Source organism: Vitis vinifera, chromosome 4 (genome assembly GCF_030704535.1).
Source record: "Vitis vinifera cultivar Pinot Noir 40024 chromosome 4, ASM3070453v1".
Lineage (NCBI taxonomy): Eukaryota > Viridiplantae > Streptophyta > Magnoliopsida > Vitales > Vitaceae > Vitis > Vitis vinifera.
In genome coordinates, this window is record NC_081808.1 from 17679965 (window position 1) to 17698406 (window position 18442).

The 18442-nt window shown below is 39.2% G+C and overlaps 1 protein-coding gene across 1 annotated transcript in view; it reads left to right on the top strand.

Moving 5' to 3' along the window:
* Positions 1 to 17973, top strand: part of LOC100247921 (ALBINO3-like protein 2, chloroplastic) — a 41462-nt gene extending 23489 nt beyond the window's left edge. Inside the window, exons 6-14 of the mRNA XM_002273321.4 lie at positions 7695 to 7754; positions 8170 to 8235; positions 9595 to 9642; positions 15697 to 15942; positions 16018 to 16073; positions 16142 to 16259; positions 16639 to 16725; positions 17002 to 17111; positions 17611 to 17973. Of these exons, the coding sequence (XP_002273357.1) occupies positions 7695 to 7754; positions 8170 to 8235; positions 9595 to 9642; positions 15697 to 15942; positions 16018 to 16073; positions 16142 to 16259; positions 16639 to 16725; positions 17002 to 17111; positions 17611 to 17764 (945 nt within the window). The 3' untranslated portion in view covers positions 17765 to 17973. The remainder of the gene's footprint in view (positions 1 to 7694; positions 7755 to 8169; positions 8236 to 9594; positions 9643 to 15696; positions 15943 to 16017; positions 16074 to 16141; positions 16260 to 16638; positions 16726 to 17001; positions 17112 to 17610) is intronic.
* Positions 17974 to 18442: the final 469 nt, after the last annotated feature.

Here is an 18442-nt window from a genome sequence, read left to right on the forward strand (position 1 = left end):
AAGGGGAGGGAAGGAAATTTAGATTGGAAAGGCATGCTAACGAGGCGGGGAGGTACATTCTTTGTTTTGTCCGTGATCTAGAAGAGAAGAGATTCTGTTTGGTATTTCCGGAGGGTAGAGGGATTCTAGGGAGGTGGGTTTTGTTGGCTGACAAGCTACGTTCTCTTGGTATTGTTACCCCTACCCCTATTGAAGACAAGGTGGGCTTTGGCACTGCATGTGTCAAAGAAGAAAGGAGAGATGAAGTCCAGGCTGAGGAAAAGGAGAAGAAACAGTCTTTTGTTTTTTTTTTTTTGATAGGAAACCACGCGTGAATATATTGATAGAAAAAGAAGTACAAAAAGAGGATGAGGAATCCTCCCGCCAAAAGTAAAACTAAACAACATGAAAAAATAACAATACACTAGGTCGTCCCATTGAAACTATTGGATCTACACACTGCTAGTCAATCAAGTTGTAATACATTAAGGGGGATGCCCTTAAAACCCGCTAAACAAAAAGCCCAAAAGGACGTAAGGAAATGAATGGAATCCCAAAGATTCCCTGAATTTCTAGCTTTGTCCTCAAATATCCTAGCATTTCTTTCCCGCCACACAACCCAGATTAACGCTATACTCGCGTTTTGCCATAGAATTACCCCTCTCTTGGACTTGCCAAATCCTTTGTAATTAATGAACATCAGTCTTTTGTTGAGGTTGCGAAGGCAAAGGCTAGAAGAATAGGCGACGTAGTGTGGCTTCAACTTGGGGGCAGAGTCTTGAGGAGTAGGGATGAGCAATTGGGGCGTTGTCTTGTGGAACGGTGGGGAGAAGTGATGGTTCAATTTCCAGATTTGGCTTGGTTAAGGAGATAAGGGGTCTTTGGAATTTGAAGAGGGGAGTGAGCTTTTTGAATTTGGGAGCTAGCCTCTTTATTGTAGAATTTGAGGTTGCAGAGGAAACATAAAGAGTGTTGAGAAGTGGGGCCAAGTGGTGAAGGCAGAGCTAGGTAGGTGGGAGTTGCTTCTGATTTGTACGTCTTGGGTATGGCTAGGGGTGCTGAGGCAGGTGCAGGAAAAGATGGGAGGGGGAAGGGAGTAGTTGAGGATACTGGTGTTGGTTTAGATGATGGAGAGGGGTTAAGTGGGGAAGGAAGTGGGCCTAAAGCTTTTTGGGCCAAATTTGACAAAGTGAGAAGCAATGAGCATTTAGGAGCCTAGGATTCCTATCTGCGGGATCTTGTTAGGTTTGGCTTGTGGCCCAAGAGGGCCTTAGATTGGGCCATTATATGGGGGTTTTAGGGGCCGGTGGGCCTATGGTCTTGAGCCAGCCCAACTTTCCAATTGTTAGTTAAGAGGGCCTAGCCCAGATGGCTGTTGTTGGAGGCTTAAATGGGGCTAGGGCTCCTAAAGTTGAGTCTTTGTGTTTGGAAAGGAGGCTTGTTGAAGTGATTCTCGGTGCTGCACTGTTGGCTGAAGTGAGTGGGAAGTCTAGAGCAGATGAGTCCCTGTTGGAGGAATCTTCTAGGTATTCCCTCTTCAAGCCTCGCTCTTTTCTTAGCTTTGGGGGTTGGGGTTCTTCTTCTTTTTCTTTCTTTGGGAGGGAAAAGACGATGGTGGTTGCTAATCGGGACTTTGTGGCACTTGAGAGGCCGTCCTTTGTGAATGGAGAGGGGTCGGTTGTCCTGTTGAGAGTAATCTGGGTAGATGGAAGTGAGAGGGGAGTTTTGATTGATTTGGAAAAGGGGGCCAAGGTGAATGGTGGGAGAGCAGTTCTCGCAAAAGATGTTGAAAGAGGTTTGGAGGAGGAAGAAGGGAGTGTTTTGGGTTCGTGGATGAACGGTAGCTTCATGAATCTGTATCGTTGTCTGGGAATGCCTACTAAGGGGTTTGAGGGGGAGATTTTGCTGCTTTTGAAAATAATGGAAGAGAGAGAAAAAAAATCAAGGGCAATTTGGCTAGAAAAAGAAGGAAAATCCAAAAGGTTTCTAGATCAGAGAGGGAATTGAAAAAACTCAAGTGCTCGGTGAATTACAGTGGTGCTGGGAAGAATACGGGAGTACTTCAACTTGCTAACTGAAGCTGTCTTGTTGGTGCTGAGAGGTGTGTGGGGGTTTTTTTTTCTGTTTGCTTAATGAAGCTGAGAATCTTATCGTGGAACGTAAGAGGGGCTAATGATAATGATAAAAGAAAGGTGATCAATGCGTTGATTAAGGCTCAAAAGGTGGATTTGATTTGCTTGCAGGAGACCAAGATGCAGGAGATGTCGAAGAGGATAGTCAAGAGCCTTGGTGTGGGAAGATGTTTAGATTAGGGGGCTATCAACTCTAGGGGAGCCTCTAGTGGAGTTTTGGTGTTTTTCGGATAATAGGGTGTTACATTTATTGGAGGCGGAAGTGAGGACTTTCTCAGTGTTTTGTCGGTGTAAAAACTGCAAGGATGATTTTTGCTGGAACTTCACTAAGGTCTATGGTCCTACACTGAAGAAAGAGAGGGAAGACTTCTGGGGTGAGCTAGGTGCTGTCGGAGGGTTGTGGGGTGGCCTTTGGTGCGTGGCAGGTGATTTTAATGTGGTCAGGTTCCTTGTGGAGAGTAGTAGGGGAGATAGACTAACCTATTTAATGAGGAGATTCTCGGAGATTATTGAGGATTTAGAGTTAAGGGACCACCTGCCCTTGTAGGGAGGTTCTTTTACTTGGAAGGGTGGACTGAATAATGAATCTCATTCTAGGCTTGATCTGTTTTTGGTCTCGAATGAGTGGGAAGGTCACTTTACAGGGGTTGTCCAATGTGTCCTTCCTAAGCCAATTTCGAATCATTTTCCAATCCTGCTAGATGGGAGAGGAGTGAGGAGAGGCCTAATGCCTTTTAGATTCGAAAATATGTGGTTGAAGGAGGAAGGCTTCAAGGATAAGATGTAGGCTTGGTGGGAAGGTCTCAATTTTAGTGGGTTTGCTAGCTTTGTGTTGGTAGTGAAGTTGAAAGCCTTGAAGCCATTATTGAGAGACTGGAATAGGAATGATTTTGGTAAAGTTGAAGTTAATAAGGCTTTGGCTTTGAATCAGGTGGACTTTTGGGACAAAGTAGAGTTAACCCGACCTCTTACTGTTCATGAATTGGAAGCAAGGAGAGGAGCAAAGGAGGACTTTAAAAGGTGGGTTCTCTTAGAAGAAATTTCATGGAGACAGAAATCAAGGGAAGTTTGGTTGAGGGAGGGGGATAGGAACACTAGTTTCTTCCATAAAATGGCTAATGCTCATAGGAAGAGGAACTTGATGTCCTGGGTTAAAATAAATGGTTCTTGGTTAACAGAGGAGAATGAGATTAGAGATGGAGTGGTGAATGAGTTTAAGTTGTTGTTGTCTACTGCAGGAGGGTGGAGACCCAACATAACTGGGCTGTCTTTTGAAAGGTTGGAGGATGTGGAAGCAGCTAGACTTGAGGAGCCTTTTTTAGAGCAGGAGGTGTTGGAAGCTCTTAAGGGCTTTGTGGGGACAAAGCGCCTGGGCCTGATGGTTTTTCTATGGTTTTTTGGCAGTTTTCTTAGGGTTTTGTGAAGGAGGGGGTCATGGGGTTTTTTAGGGAGTTTCATGACTATTGTCCATTTGTTAAAAGTTTGAATGCAACTTTCCTTGTTTTGGTCCCAAAAAAAAGGGGAGCAGAAGACTTAAGGGACTTCGGGCCTATTAGTTTGGTGCGAGGGTTGTATAAGTGGCTGGCTAAAGTGATAGCCAATAAGCTAAAGCTGGTGGTGGGTAAGGTGGTCTCTAAGGCTCAAAATGCCTTTGTGGAAGGAAGACAAATCCTGGATGTTGTCCTAGTTGCTAATGAAGTCGTAGATTCGATATTGAAAAGCAATGAAGGGGCGGTGATGTGTAAGCTGGATATAAAAAAGGTGTGTGATCATGTGGACTGGTCCTTTTTGTTTTCAGTTATGGGTATGATGGGTTTCGGGTAGAAATGGCTTTGGAGGATGCAGTGGTGTATTTCCACAGCTAGCTTTTTTGTTTTGGTTAATGGGTCTCCTTCAGGTTTCTTCCAAAGTTCTAGCAGGGTGGCCCCCTCTCTCCGTACCTATTTGTGATTGCTATGGAGGCTCTTAGTTGCCTCTTAAGGAGTGTCATAAATGGGGTTTTTTGTTAGCCTGCAAGGCGAGGGTACAAGTGGTGAGGGGGTTCAGGTGTCTCACTTACTATTCGCTGATGATACTTTGGTTTTCTATGGGTTTCAAAGATCAGATGATGTATTTAAGTTGGGTTCTAATGTGGTTTGAGGCCATTTCGAGGTTGGGAATTAATTTGGACAAAAGTGAGCTAATCCCGATGGATAGTGTGGAAAACACGGGGGCTTTGGCTGCAGAACTTGGGTGTAAGGTTGGAAGTCTTCCATCCACTTACTTGGGATTGCCATTAGGTGCGCCTCATAGATCCGTGGTTGTTTGGGATGGAGTGGAGGAGAGATTGTGGAAGAAATTGGCTAGGTGGAAGAGCTAATACATCTCCAAAGAAGGGAGGGTTACCTTGATTCGGAGCACTTTGGCGAGTATGCCCATTTATCTCATGTCTGTGTTTTCTTTGCCCAGAAGGGTCAAATTGAGAATAAAGCATATTCAAAGGGATTTTTTGTGGGGAGGCGAGACCCTTGAGCGGAAACCTCATCTTGTTCGGTGGGGTTTGGTTTGCTTAGATAAAAGCTAAAAGGGGTTGGGGGTAAAATGCCTTTCTGCCCTCAATAAGGCTCTTTTGTGTAAATGGAGTTGGAGATTTGCTAATGAGAGAGAGGTTTTTTGGAATCAAGTGATTAGGGGAAAGTTTGGGGAGGAGCAAGGGGGTTGGTGTTCCAAGGAAGTGAGGGATGGGTATGGTGTGGGGTTGTGGAAAACAATTAGGAGGGAGTGGATTGTTGTAAGTAGTAGGCTCTCTTTTGTGGTGGGGAATGGACAAAGGGTGAAGTTTTGGAAAGATAGATGGTGTGGGGATTCACCTCTTTGTGTTTCTTTTCCCACTTTATTTGCTTTAGCTATCTTCAAGGATGCTTGGGTCAAAGATGTGTGATGTTCCATTGAGGGAGGGGGGAGTTGGAGTCCGCACTTCTTTAGACTGTTTAATGATTGGGAGATGGATGAGGTGCACAAGTTTTTTTCAAGCCTTAATGGGAAGAGAGTTCAGTAAGAAGTGGAAAATAGGGTGCTTTGGAGAGAGACTCAATGTGGAAAGTTTTCTATTAAGTCTCTCTACAAAGCATTAGTTTTAGGCCCTCCAGTTTCTTTCCCTTCAACGGTCATTTGGAAAGTTTGCGTGCAGCCTAGAGTGAGTTTTTATGGGTGGGAAACTTTGTGGGGAAAAGCTCTTACTTTGGACCAACTTAAAAAGAAAGGATGGCCTCTAGCGAACAGATGCTACCTTTGCCAAAGGCACAAGGAATCAATAGATCACATTCTTCTCCATTGTGCCAAGGTTAGGACTCTTTGGACATTGTTTTTCTCTCTTTTTAGGGTGCAGTGGGTGCTGCCAGCCACAGTTAAGGCGACGCTTTTGGGCTGGAACGGGTTTTTTTGTGGGAAAAAAGAGAAATGAAGTTTGGAGAGCAAGCCCATTATGTCTTTTTTGGACAGTTTGGAAGGCAAGGAACAAAATTGTGTTTGAGGAAGAAGTGTTGTCAATCCAAAGACTTAAGAGTTCTTTTGTATATTTCCCTTAGTTGGAGACGAAATTGTTCATAAAAGATGGTCCTTCGACCTTAGTTGATTTTATTGATTGGGTAGGAACCCCTTGAGGGTGGGGTTCGGGTTGCACCTCCGTTCTTGGTAACCAGTTGGGGAGCGGGGGATGTTTCTTCTTTGTATTCTTTAAGCCACTGTTTTGGTGGCTTTTTTAATACAGTTTTTCTCCTTTACTTATCAAAAAAAAAAAAAAAAAACTTTCTTTATTTCAGTCAAACTTTCTTCTAATGTTATAGGAAATTTTTGGTTCTCTTCAAGTTCAATCTATGGCCCAGTTGATTCTACTCTTAGGAAGGAGTTTTGGGAATAGTTATTTTATCTTTTTGGATTAACTTATCATAGGTGGTATATAAGGGGAGATTTCAATATCATCATAAGGGTGTCAAAAAAGGTGGAGGGTCTTGACTCACCCTTAGTATGAAGGATTTTGATGGTTTTATTACAAAATGTAAATTAATTAGGTCCCCTCTTAAAAATGCCTCTTTCAATTGGCCAAATTTGCAAGAATCCCCTATTCCCAAAAGGTTAGATAGGTTTCTATTCTCAAATGAGTGGAAAGTCATTTTTCCTCATAGCCTTAAAGAGACCTTATGATCCTTGCCTCAATCTATCATTTATAATTCCCAATTGTTCTAGACACCAATCCTTTTAACCGGGGTTGGTTCCTTTTAGATTTGAGAATATGTGGTTGTTCCATATTGATTTTAAGGATAGTGTTAGCTCATGGTGGAGAGATGTGATAGTCGAAGGATGGAATGGTCATAACTTCATGCAAAATTTGCAACACATCAAAGAAAAATTGAAAATTTGGAATAAAGCCAGTTTTAAGGATATTAAAGAGAGGAGAGATGTTATCTTTAGTGACATTGCCAAGGTAGATTCTAGTGAGTGGGGGGTGCTTTAATAGTCGAATTAGCAATGTTAAGGGATGAAGTGGAAGAACTTTTATTGAAGGAAGAGGTGCATTGGAAACAGAGAGCTAGTGTAAAATAGGCTAAGGAAGGAAGGGGATTACAATTCCAAGTATTTTCACAAGTGGCAAATGGAGAAGAAAAAAAAATTAAGTCGGTGGTGTTTGAAGAGGGTGTTGTTGGATGATCAAATGTGGTAGACCTAGAGAGGATTTTGAGCCTTTTTGGGAGATTTTGCAACGAATCTTGTGAGGATCCTTGGAGGATAACAGGATTAGATTTGTCCCCAATTTCTGAGGAGAGTGCTAGGTGACCATGTAAGGGATTAGTTTGGAGGTGGATTGTTGTGAGCCAATGCAGTAGGTTGGATCACCCATTTTTGTGCATGCTAAGATCCATAATATTCTTTTAACTGCCTTGTGTACAATTTTTTTTTATTTTTTTTTTCATTTTTGCCTTTATGTTTCTTTTTGGTTGCCCTTATTATCATTCAGTTAGTGCTAGGTGACCATGTAAGGGATTAGTTTGGAGGTGGATTGTTGTGAGCCAATGCAGTAGGTTGGATCATTTTATTTTTTATTTTTCATTTTTGCCTTTATGTTTCTTTTTGGTTGCCCTTATTATCATTCACTTAGTGCTAGGTGACCATGTAAGGAATTAGTTTGGAGGTGGATTGTTGTGAGCCAATGCAGTAGGTTGGATCACCCATTTTTGTGCATGCTAAGATCCATAATATTCTTTTAACTGCCATGTGTACAATTTTATTTATTTTTTATTCATTTTTGCCTTTATGTTTCTTTTTGATTGCCCCTATTATCATTCAGTTAGTTCTTCCCAAAGGCAACTAATAGGCTTAATAAGCACATTAGAGCATAGTAATAAATTTTTTGAGTAACAAATTTTTCTGTTCCAGTTATCTGATTAATGAGGATATTCTTGTTGAGGTACTCGATGTCTCTTAACATGTAGAGACTGATTCCAGATTTGCTAGATTTCTGACACTGCAATGAACAGAATATGTTGATGACTTGATCTTGTATTTATGAAATAATTTATGCTGACTCTTGTTCTACCTCTCTGTCAGATTTCTTTTAGCACCTCTTCAGTTGGACAAGTACCTGGACTTCTTGGTTTATTAGCCAAAGTGAGTAGACAGGGTTCATGTGTCAGTTATCTTTGTTACTCACTTTTTTGTACATTTTCCCTTCTTTTAAAGGATTTCTTATCCTTATTTCTTTTGTACAAAATCTTACTTTTCAATCTATTACAAGTATAGTTTCTTATAAAAAAAAATTAAGTTCCATTGAAGCTTCTATCTGCCAGTTGATAAAAATTTTGGTTGAGCAAGGACAGATTTTTCTTTAGGACAAGTTAGTTGGATTAAGTTGTGGCAGTTTTTTATCTAAGTGGAGAAGGGAACATGCCCTGATAGATTCTGTTAGAATTTCTACCTTCTTCTGCAATTTGAATTCTTACAATGCCTTTGCTGGTTTTTCTTTTCATTGACTTTTTGGTATTTTACTAAACACAAGTACTAAAAATTGTTTTGCTTGGTGCAGTACTACAAATTCTATTTGGAGATTTTGACGGTACCTATATTCTTTACTGGGTTCTATATTCCCCAGGTAACTCACTAGTTGAGCTTTATGTTCCTTGTAATGTCATACTGTATTATGTTAGGTCAAGCAAAATTGCCTTCTTGAAAATGTTGCAAGAATGGATTGGAATTCCCAGGGAAATCTTTTCAGATTTCTTATAATGGTGATCAATATAAGAAATCTATTTAAGGTTCCATACCCTGCAAAGCTTTAAAATATGTAAATAGTTTGCAGTGGAAGCTTGTGGGGTAGACAAAATTTAAGCTAAAGAGTAAATTACATCTTGGGTGTGAGGGTCCCCTCCTAAGTTTCAGTTAATCTCAAGCATATCACATCTTTGATTTGATGAACTATAAGAGTGATATTAACTGAGATGAGATTGACTTTTAAGTTCACGCGTTTTTTGTAAAATATCTTCATTTCATTTTTATTCACCGTTGGAAAACAAAAACTTAGGAGTTTGGTTGGAAATTTTCTTGAAAATGGTTTTTTGTTCTTTAGGATAGGAAACATTTTTCCAACTTAACAAACACATTTGACAATTTTTTTTTAAAATAAAACAGAGTACCTTTTTAAGGATAAACTTGTGGTGTTTTCAGGTGTTTTTTTGTATAGTGTTCCAAGGAACAATTAGAAACATCGAGAACAGGTTGGGCATTTTTGTATTGTACATAATTGCACAAGGCCTTTAGGGAGAATAAGCTAACAAAAATTGTTTGCCATATTTGAGTTTCCAAATAAAATTTTGTTCGTGAAAACAATTAAGAATTGTTTTTCAAAAGTTGTTCTCAAAAACTCACTTTGGCTAATTGTTTTTGAAAACGTTGCCAAATAGATGGGAATTTTTGTATTGTGCATAATTGCACAATGCCTTTACGAGAATAAGCTAAGAAAAATTGTTTGCCATATTTGAGTTCCCAAATATAATTTTGTTTGTGAAAACAATTAAGAATTGTTTTTAAAAGTTGTTCTCAAAAACTTACTTTGGATAATTGTTTTTGAAAACGTTGCCAAATAGACCTTACTTTTGTTTCCTTCTTTTTTAGAAACAAAAACATTCATTAGTAATGAATCATAAATATGAGAAAAGATGAGTTATCATTTAAGCCAAAAGCTCCAACAGTGAGAACCAAAAGCCACTTGATAACCTTATGTCAGAACAAACTAGTCTCCCTTGGAAATATTCTCATCCACTTATCAAAATAGCTCTATTCCCCACAGAAACCTTCCTAAGAACGAAGCCCCTTTCATTGCCTTCTTTTTTCCTTTTGTTGTTGTTGCTGTTTATTAGTGTCGTAAAAGATCATGTTACATTCTTAAACAAAGCATCTTTCATTTTCCTGTGGGCAGGATCTCAAAGTTTATGTTTTCTTTTTTCTTTTGCAGGGCAGTTTAGTCTATTGGGTCACCAACAGTTCATTATCTGCCATTCAGGTTGGTCCTTGCTTTTGGTTTCTATAAATAAGAGTGTTCTCATGCTTCGGGATTTTATCATCTTTTTCGGTGCTGGTATTTTGAGGTTGTTTTGATCTTTCATGGTGTAATCCCTTTTGATTGTTCATTTTCTAAAGTAAAATGTCCTTTTAAAAGGTGTGTTTCTGGAAGCCCAGGACACCCTTAGTATTATCAGTTCCCTTATGCTTGTTTGGTTACCAAGAAAAACATAGTTAAAAACAGAAACATGTAATATGACATGTGTGATTGTTCCAGACTGATGTGAAATTTCTACTCAAATCAACTAAATAAATCATTATCCCAATGACTTGCTACTCAAATGTTGCTTTTGCACTCAGTTTTTATGTAGAGAAATGACCAAATGGATCAAAGCCTACTTGGTACACCATTTAATGAGAAAGAAATATTTTGTTTTGTTTTTTTCCTTTTGTTTAATAAGCTAAAAAAAATTATTAAAAGCACCAGAAGAATGGCAAATGGAATATTTTGTAGTAAAGCCGGTGTTGGAACAGATAGGAATGATGTCTTGAGTGAACTCTAAGAACCACTAAGACAATAAATCAATCTTTTTGTTGATCATTCAAGAAAATATCCAAATATCCAAAAATGAGCAGACACTTTCTTAATCAAATTTATTAAAATTATGTTGCAAATAGAAGCAATAAAAAATATTCTTTCTTTTAAAATTAGTTATGCATCCTTCTTTGTATTACTTAGGTGGCGTTTGTTTTTTTGGCTTTTTGCTGAAAGCAATTTGCTTTCAGAATTTAGGTTGTTTGCTTTTCTAATTTTTGATGACTTATTACTGAATTTTAAAAATTTTTGGCTAAATAGAAAAAGCAGTTTTCTAAATAGAAAAGGCAGTTAAAGTAGCTAAAAGAAGCTTGGAAGATGATAACTGGGACTCTGGGAGGCGTTCAGATTGTAAGGGAAGTTGGTTCTCGCCCTCGGACCACACATGAGCCTCACCGCCTCGTCATAGGCCCAAGCAGCGTCCTCCGCCGTTTCGAATGTGCCTAGCCAAATTCCAGTCTTCCTGCACAAACCCGATTTCAATTAGCAACTTGGAAGTGAACACCGAAACGTGAACAAAACCGAAACTGAAACATGTACATGTTCATGTGTGTGAACTTATAGAAGTGGGTGGCAAATTTCAGAGACCCAACTACCCCAATGCCTCTGTCGGACACCTCGATATCGCTCCTAAGGTCTGGCCATGTTAGAGTTATTAAAAAAAAGGAAGAAAACGTTTTGTGTAGGAAGTGTTTGTGAAAATGCCTGAAAGAGAGAATGATACAAAGGAGAGTGATGGCCAAGTGATGGAGGGGGGTAGAGGGGTTTATGTAGGTGGGCTTGTTGATAGGCACAGGAGCACTGGAGGGGGCTCTTGTTTAAAAAAAAACAATCTCAATGTTTTTTAGCATTAAGTTAATATAAATAAAATATTAAAAAAACAAACAACTTAATACTTAATACTATTAAGCATTATTTAACATTAAGTTAAATAAAAGTTCTATTTAGAATTAAGCCAAAAAAACAAACGCCACCTTAGTTTAATGCAATAAAATATTTGTTTCTAGTAAACATTTAAATTTTTTTTTTTTTTTAATTTTTAACCATAAGCAAGAAAGAACATCAATGCTACAAGTTAGCCCTTTGTCACACAGTTTCTTAGAATGATCTCATTTGAAGCTTCCTTTTATGACCATTCGCTATATATTGTATTTTTAAATCTTCAATATCTTTTCTTAGAGTAGTCACGGATAAAAATATTCCCATTTTTTCAATTCTCGGATCTACTCGTCCCTTCTCTTGGAACTTTAACTTTCGCCGCAACCTATTCGATCCTGAGATAGAAGATTTAGAAGGTCTCATGCGATCACTTGAGTGTTTGCAATTGACATTTTCGGTTCCAGATGCGAGATCCGGTCTTTATCTTCTTCAGGGCTTTTTACAGTCAAGTCTTTCTTTCTTACCTTATCTCATTGCCCTGATTCTCCTTCAGTTTTCCCTACCAAGTTCGTTTGGAATTCTCAGGTCCCTTTCAAGGTTAAGTCCTTTGTCTGGTTGGTGGCACACAAGAAAGTAAATACTAATGACTTGCTACAATTGAGAAGACCTCACAAAGCCCTTAGTCCGGATATTTGTAAGTTGTGCATGAGGCATGGAGAATCAGCAGATCATCTTTTCCTACATTGTTCTTTGACATTGGGGTTATGGCACAGATTATTTCAGTTGGCCAAGATGGATTGGGTTCCCCCGAGGAGCATTTCCGACATGCTTTCCATCACTTTCAGTGGCTTTGGTTTATCGAGGAGAGGGATAGTTTTATGGCAAGCTGCGTGCATAGCTTTAATTTGGGTTGTGTGGCGGGAGAGAAATGCGAGGATTTTTTAGGATAAAGCAAGGAATCCAGAGAGTCTTTGGGATTCTATTTTTTTCCTTACTTCTCTTTGGGCTTTTTGTTCCAAGGTTTTCAAGGGAACCCCCCTTATTGTGTTACAACTTGATGGTTAGCGGCGTGTAGTTCCGATGGGTTGGTTTAGCCTAGAGTAGTTGTTCGTTATTACAGTGTAATTTCTGATTTTTGGTTCCTTGTAGACTAGTTTTCTTTGGTGGGAGGATTCCTCATCCTTCTCTTGTACTTATTTTTCTATTAATATATTACTTTGTCGTTTCCTATAAAAAAAAATATCTTTTCTTAGGGGGCTAGTGTTAGCACTTTGACTCAAATGACACAGCACCAAGGCCTCATGGGCCACCTTGCATCTATAAGTGCCTAATGACCAAGACAAGGTGGATACCTAAACGTACAATAGTTCATGTGGGGGCTTGGTGGTGACTAGAGGTGCAGCACATGTTACTAGCACAGTAGGGTAGCACGCAGCTCAGCACATTCTAGCACATGACTTAGCACATTCTAGCATGTGGCTCAGCACATCCTAACACACAACTCAACATGTCCTAGCATGCAACTCAACACGTTCTAGCACGTGGCATGGCTCAAGTCAAAGAAGGCAACATGGCTTGAGCTTCGTCATACCAAGGGAACATGATGAGGGATCTCGGACATGAATAAGGCGTGCATATAAGTCTTGCTAGCACCCACACATGAGCACAATGTCATAAGGCGGGATGCAATCCGTGACACAAATGCACAAGACTCAGCTATGACACACATGAGATGGCTTGGCACAAAGGCGTAATGCCTTGTGCAATGAGATGACTTGCCATGGGTGCATTTCCATGGCTGGTGTTGCTCCAAGGTGGGCTGACTCAGACATGGTGGCGCATGGCTGGCATGTGACAGGAGTGAGTGGTGCATGACATGTGGACTCTTATCACATGCAAGGTGTGGGAAAGCCTTATAGGGTTGTTCCATTGGCGCCTAGACATGAACAAAAACTCTAGGCACAAAGACATGGCATGATCATGGGCATCACATTGTGGGTTGAGACACACTGATGCATCCGAGATGTGTTGACATGTAGAGACGGGCTGGCATGCATATGTAGGTTGACTTGCATGGGCGGATTGACTTGCACACAGGGGCCAAGGCAAAACACTGATGTGGTTTGACATGCAACAAGGATGGGCTGGACGTGACTCTTGAGCCAACTTCCATCAGAAGGGGTGTTTTGGCTGGTTGCATGGCACCTCTTGCAAAGAGGCACCATCAGTGGCAGCCTATGGATTCAAATATGACATCAGATGAAAGATTTGTGTGGTGGGTTGTGTGGGGGCATGAATAGGCACCTTAAGGCTAAAGGGGTGTGAATGATTCGGTGGTTATCGGGGTTATATAACCACACCAACTGCCATAACTGGAATTTTGAATTCAAATTAAAGCAAAAGGATAGCAGCCTCATATAGAAAGGCTCTTCCATTGCCATATGTGAAGAAGAGAGAGGGTTGTTGTGGGGAAACTCGGTTCTCTGACTTAGGCAAACAACATAGTGCTGGCACTTGGAAAAAATTTTGTAACCTTTTTATTGTTGAGAAATAGAACAAGTTAGGAAGCTTTTCCAGTCTTTTCTGTGTGTTGGCTTTCCTTGGTTGTCACTTGATCAGGGTTGGAAGAAAGCTAACTAAGTAGGGACTGTTGGAATCCAATAATTATTCCTGATTTCATGGAGTTTATTCTTGATTTTGTGCATATTTTCTACATATTTAGATTGGTTGACTATGTAAATTAAGGAAGTTGTAATTTAAAGGATTTTTAGGAATAGGTCAGCTGTGTTGGGAGAAGTGCTACAGAAGCCTTAAGGGAAAGAATGCAGATTGGAGAGAGGGTTGGTGTTGGGAAACTCAGTTCTTTGACTAGGGCAAACAACGTGTAAGTGTTGAGCACTTAGAAAAAATTTTGTAACCTTGTTTATTGTTGAGAAATAGAACAAGTTGGGAAGCTTTTCCGGTATTTGCTCTGTGTTCGCTTTCCTTTGTGTTGATTGATCAGGGTTGGAAGAAAGGTTGGCTAAGTAGAGACTTGGAATTGCACGATTACTGAGAAAAAAAAATTGATATCAGGATTTGTGAGTGCGACAGCTAGTATATTGAGAGATAACAAAGTGAGTCATAGTGGAGAGTGTTGACAGATGGTTTCTAGCAGCAGTTGGTGGATAGGCACTTAGTGTTTTCCTTTGTAATATAACTAAGGCTGCAACTCAGGCCAGTCAGCTGTGGTTTGACAATAAACCCAAGCACACGACCCCTGCCAAAACTTAATTCAACCCAATCAGAACCAACCTAGTTGAACTTAAAACTTAATTTGCTGACAACAGATAGTGACCAGTTATTCTTTGACCAGGGTCAAGTTTGGGAGATTGTGGTTGGGTTGGCCTAGCTTGTACCAACACATGGGACATTGGCTAGTAACTAATTCAATGACAACAGCGAGTTGAAACTGCAAGATGTGTGTTTTGATTGGTAATGTTGAATGAGGGAAGAAAGCAATGAACACTGCCAGATGAGGCGGGAGATTCAATGGCTTCAGTATGATAGTAAAATGATAGTTTGATGGCTGTGGAGAGATGCTATAGGGGTTTTATATAGTTCATAGTTAGACTGCATGGCTGCTAATAAACATATTCAAATTTGGAGTAAGCTTCTAATAATATGTTATTGCAAGGTGAGACAAGTTAGGATTCGATCAGATATAACCGAATCTAGTCCAAAACCAAATCTTACTGATATGATTTACTTCACACATTTTATATTGACTGATTAACTTCTCTGATAGTTTCTCTATGCTTTTTTTTCTCCTTCTCCTAGGCATTTCTTGCATACTCCCTGTGTACTTGGTTCCACCAGCGTAGAAAAAGTGAATGTCCCATTAAAATTTTCCCCTTTCAAGTTGGACCATCTATTGACCTAGGCTCTCTGGGATGGGCTAATTCGAAAGTGATAGAAGTTCCTGGAACTTTCTAAGATTACAATTCCTTCAACAAGAATTTAAGAAGAGAGCCATGAATGTACTAGAATCTTCTTCCCCATTCTATATATACTCTGCTCATTCTCTTAACTTTTTATATTGACTGATTAACTTCTCAGATAGTTAAAGGTGTTCTCTATGTTTTTTTTTTTTTCTCCTAGCCATTTGTTTCATACTCCCTCTGTACTTGGTTCCAACTCCTTTTCATTAGGTGCTCTTGAATAATATATTTTTCTTTGCCTGTAAAAGGGATGAATCATTTTCATGCACTGCTCTATTTCAATTATTAAGGTGTTCTCAAGATAGGCTCCCCAAATCAATTATTAAGGTGTTCTCAGAATAGGCTCCGCAAAATATATGCCATTGAGGAACTGTTGTTTGTTAGATTTTAAAATCATGACTAGAAAGTGCTAGTGCTCTATTTCATTTGTTAAGGTGTTCTCAGAATTGGCTTCCCAAAATTTTTGCCCATGAGGAACTGTTGTTTGTAGGATTTTTAAATCATGACTAGAAAATTAGTGTTTTCTCGAAATTTTGGGGTAGCCTTGCATTTCATGCATGCAATTATTTGACAGCTTTTCATCACACAATCAACTTTGCAGCAATTAACTATCAGGCATCCCACTGTTCGTGCAAAGCTGGGATTACCAGATAAGCAAGCTCCAAATGCAGCTGCAAAAGAAATGCATACACCTGGAGAAGGATCATTAGGTCCACCAACAAAGCAGCAATACATTTCTCCAGAAAGTGTATCCCCTCAAGAACTGCCTGGAATCAAATCAATGTATCCTCGAAGGAAGCAGCATCAAATTCCCATTGAAAGCCTGTCCCCTCGAGATCTGATTGCTGTGAGTGACCATATATTTTGTGAATACCTGAGATTTAATTTTCTTATTGTTTTTCATGGTTGGGACTTTTAACAGCTTTCAGTTCAAATTTTATCTAAAGGAGATAAAGATGGAGCAATTCCATTCATACGGTACCTCTCTCTCCCTACCAGCTTTGCCTTCAGTGTTTTTGGACTGCATAAGTGACTTTTCATTACAGCATGGCACTTGACAAGGATCCCAATTATGTAAGAGCTTTGGTTGTCATGGGGCAGACTCTATTGCAAAAGGAACAAGTGGAAGAGGCCAGTGATTACTTAGAGCGTGCTGTTACCAAGGTTAGAATCAAAAAGTTCCTAAGCTTTATATTTAATTCTCCTTGGAGTAAAGCTTGCATCACCAGCAATTGGATATATCTGTTGGAGACTATGGTACACATCATGAGTTCAAATCCTAAAGGCTTAAGCTTTTAGGAAAATTGGTTGTCTTAGAGCCTTGTTTAAGTGGAGGTAATAAATTCGAATCACTGTATGTTTATTTCCCCAATTTATTGAGTCATGTTCAAGCCTAAAGGACGTTGTTTTTGATGGGGAGAATGACTCAATGTGACATTCTGAAACACTGTATTTTCTCTCTTCTTCATGGTTGTGAGTAACATTCCTTTTCAATATCACGGCCACTAAAATAATCAGAAATTTTTCTGTGACTTCTCATCAGCTCTTTCTCATCGGCCATCCAACAGAAGATGAGGTTGATCTTATGATTCTTGCATCTCAATGGGCTGGTGCTGCTTGTGTAAGACAGGTGAAGTTCTATGCTCTCACTATTCTAAAACAAAATTCCAAGTTACAATAGCTCATCACATATTTGGTTGGATATTTGATAAGCTTCAGCATTAGTGATTAGCTTTCTACCTACCTCTCTGTGACCATCCTACTTGATCATTAATGATCCCATCAACCCCATCCTGGGGAGGTGCCTTTGAATTGTCCAGTTGGATTAGCAGCTTATGAACATGTTATTCAATGAAGACATTGGTACTCTTTTTCTTGTATATCAACTTCATTTTGTCTCTGGCAGGGAAAAACTGCAGAAGGACTAGTACACCTAGAACGAATAGCAAATTTGAAAGAGCCAGATGAACCAAAGAGCAAAGCCCACTACTTTGACGGGTTGCTATTGCTTGCAAGGTATATGAATTTTACCATCTAATCACATTAAGTTTAGAAAATGTTACCCAGATCCTAATAGGTTAAGCTTTTACAAATAGTAGTAGTAGTCTCATTTGATTGTTTGGTGGGAAGAACCTCACTGCTGCATGTTTATTTCTTCAATTTATTGAGCTCACCGGTAACCCCAAGGGAGGCTATATATTGATTGTTTGTTTGTTTGTTTGCCTATGGAGTTGTGCCTCTCCACTTATGGGTATAGGGCCTCATTCTGAGCATGATACACACTATGGATTCAAATCCTACTTGCTTAAAGTTTTAGGAAAAATTAGCTTAAATTTTACACTAAAACCACCTGAAATCATGTTGCAAATGGAGGACTTATCTGCATTCAGGATGACTACAATCAACCATTCTACTATTATTTCACCCTAGTTATGAAAATCCAGATTTTGTCAAATATTTTCATCTTTCATGAACTTAAACCACTGAAACCCTAAACTTACTTTCATTTCCTCAGTACTTTATATCGTGAAGGTCGTAACGCAGAAGCAGCAAAGCATCTGCGCAAGGCAGCTGCTTACAACCCAGCCTACAAGGAGTATTTGGAAGAATGTGAGAGAGAAGACGGCTTTGTGAATGATCTGGTCAGCAGCAGAAGAGGAGATTACTGATTCACTTTTTCCATAACCTGTGTAAGAACAAGTTTGATTTTTGTGTATTATTATTCTTAATAATTGAATTGTGTCCTGCAATAAATCTAAGCATGAAAAGACCGTGCTTTAGACAATTTTGTTTGTTTTCTATGTTGATCGATGGGCCTCTAAGAATTCTAACATAAAACATTTTATGTGAGTTATTTGTTATTTTTTGTTTCTAGAAACGACCAATAAGAAATGTATTCAGATAATACCTTATTTTTGTTTAGTAGTAGAGAAAGCAAAAGGAATTGAATTTTATGTTCAAGTTTTGTAAAGAATTCTATGAGAAATAGAGATAATGTTGATATTTTTAAATGTCTTAATTGATTTTTATATCGAGTGAAAAAAGTGGATTTTTTTTAGGTGGTGTTTGTTTTTTGGCTGAATAGAAAAGAGAGCTCTCACGACTTTAAAACATGTCTACAAGGCTAAGAAGAGCTCATACATATATAACCTCAGTAACTTTCTCCTCTATTTGATATGAAATATCTATACAATTGGGTGTGAATCATTACATAAGATATATCTATTTTTCCCCTTCTTCTTCGCACGGGCTTGAGTGAAGTGAGGCACATCTAAGGTCCTCGTCTTCTTCTTCTTCTTTCTTCTTCTTCTTCTTCTACTTCTTTTGACATTTAAGGCACTCTAGAT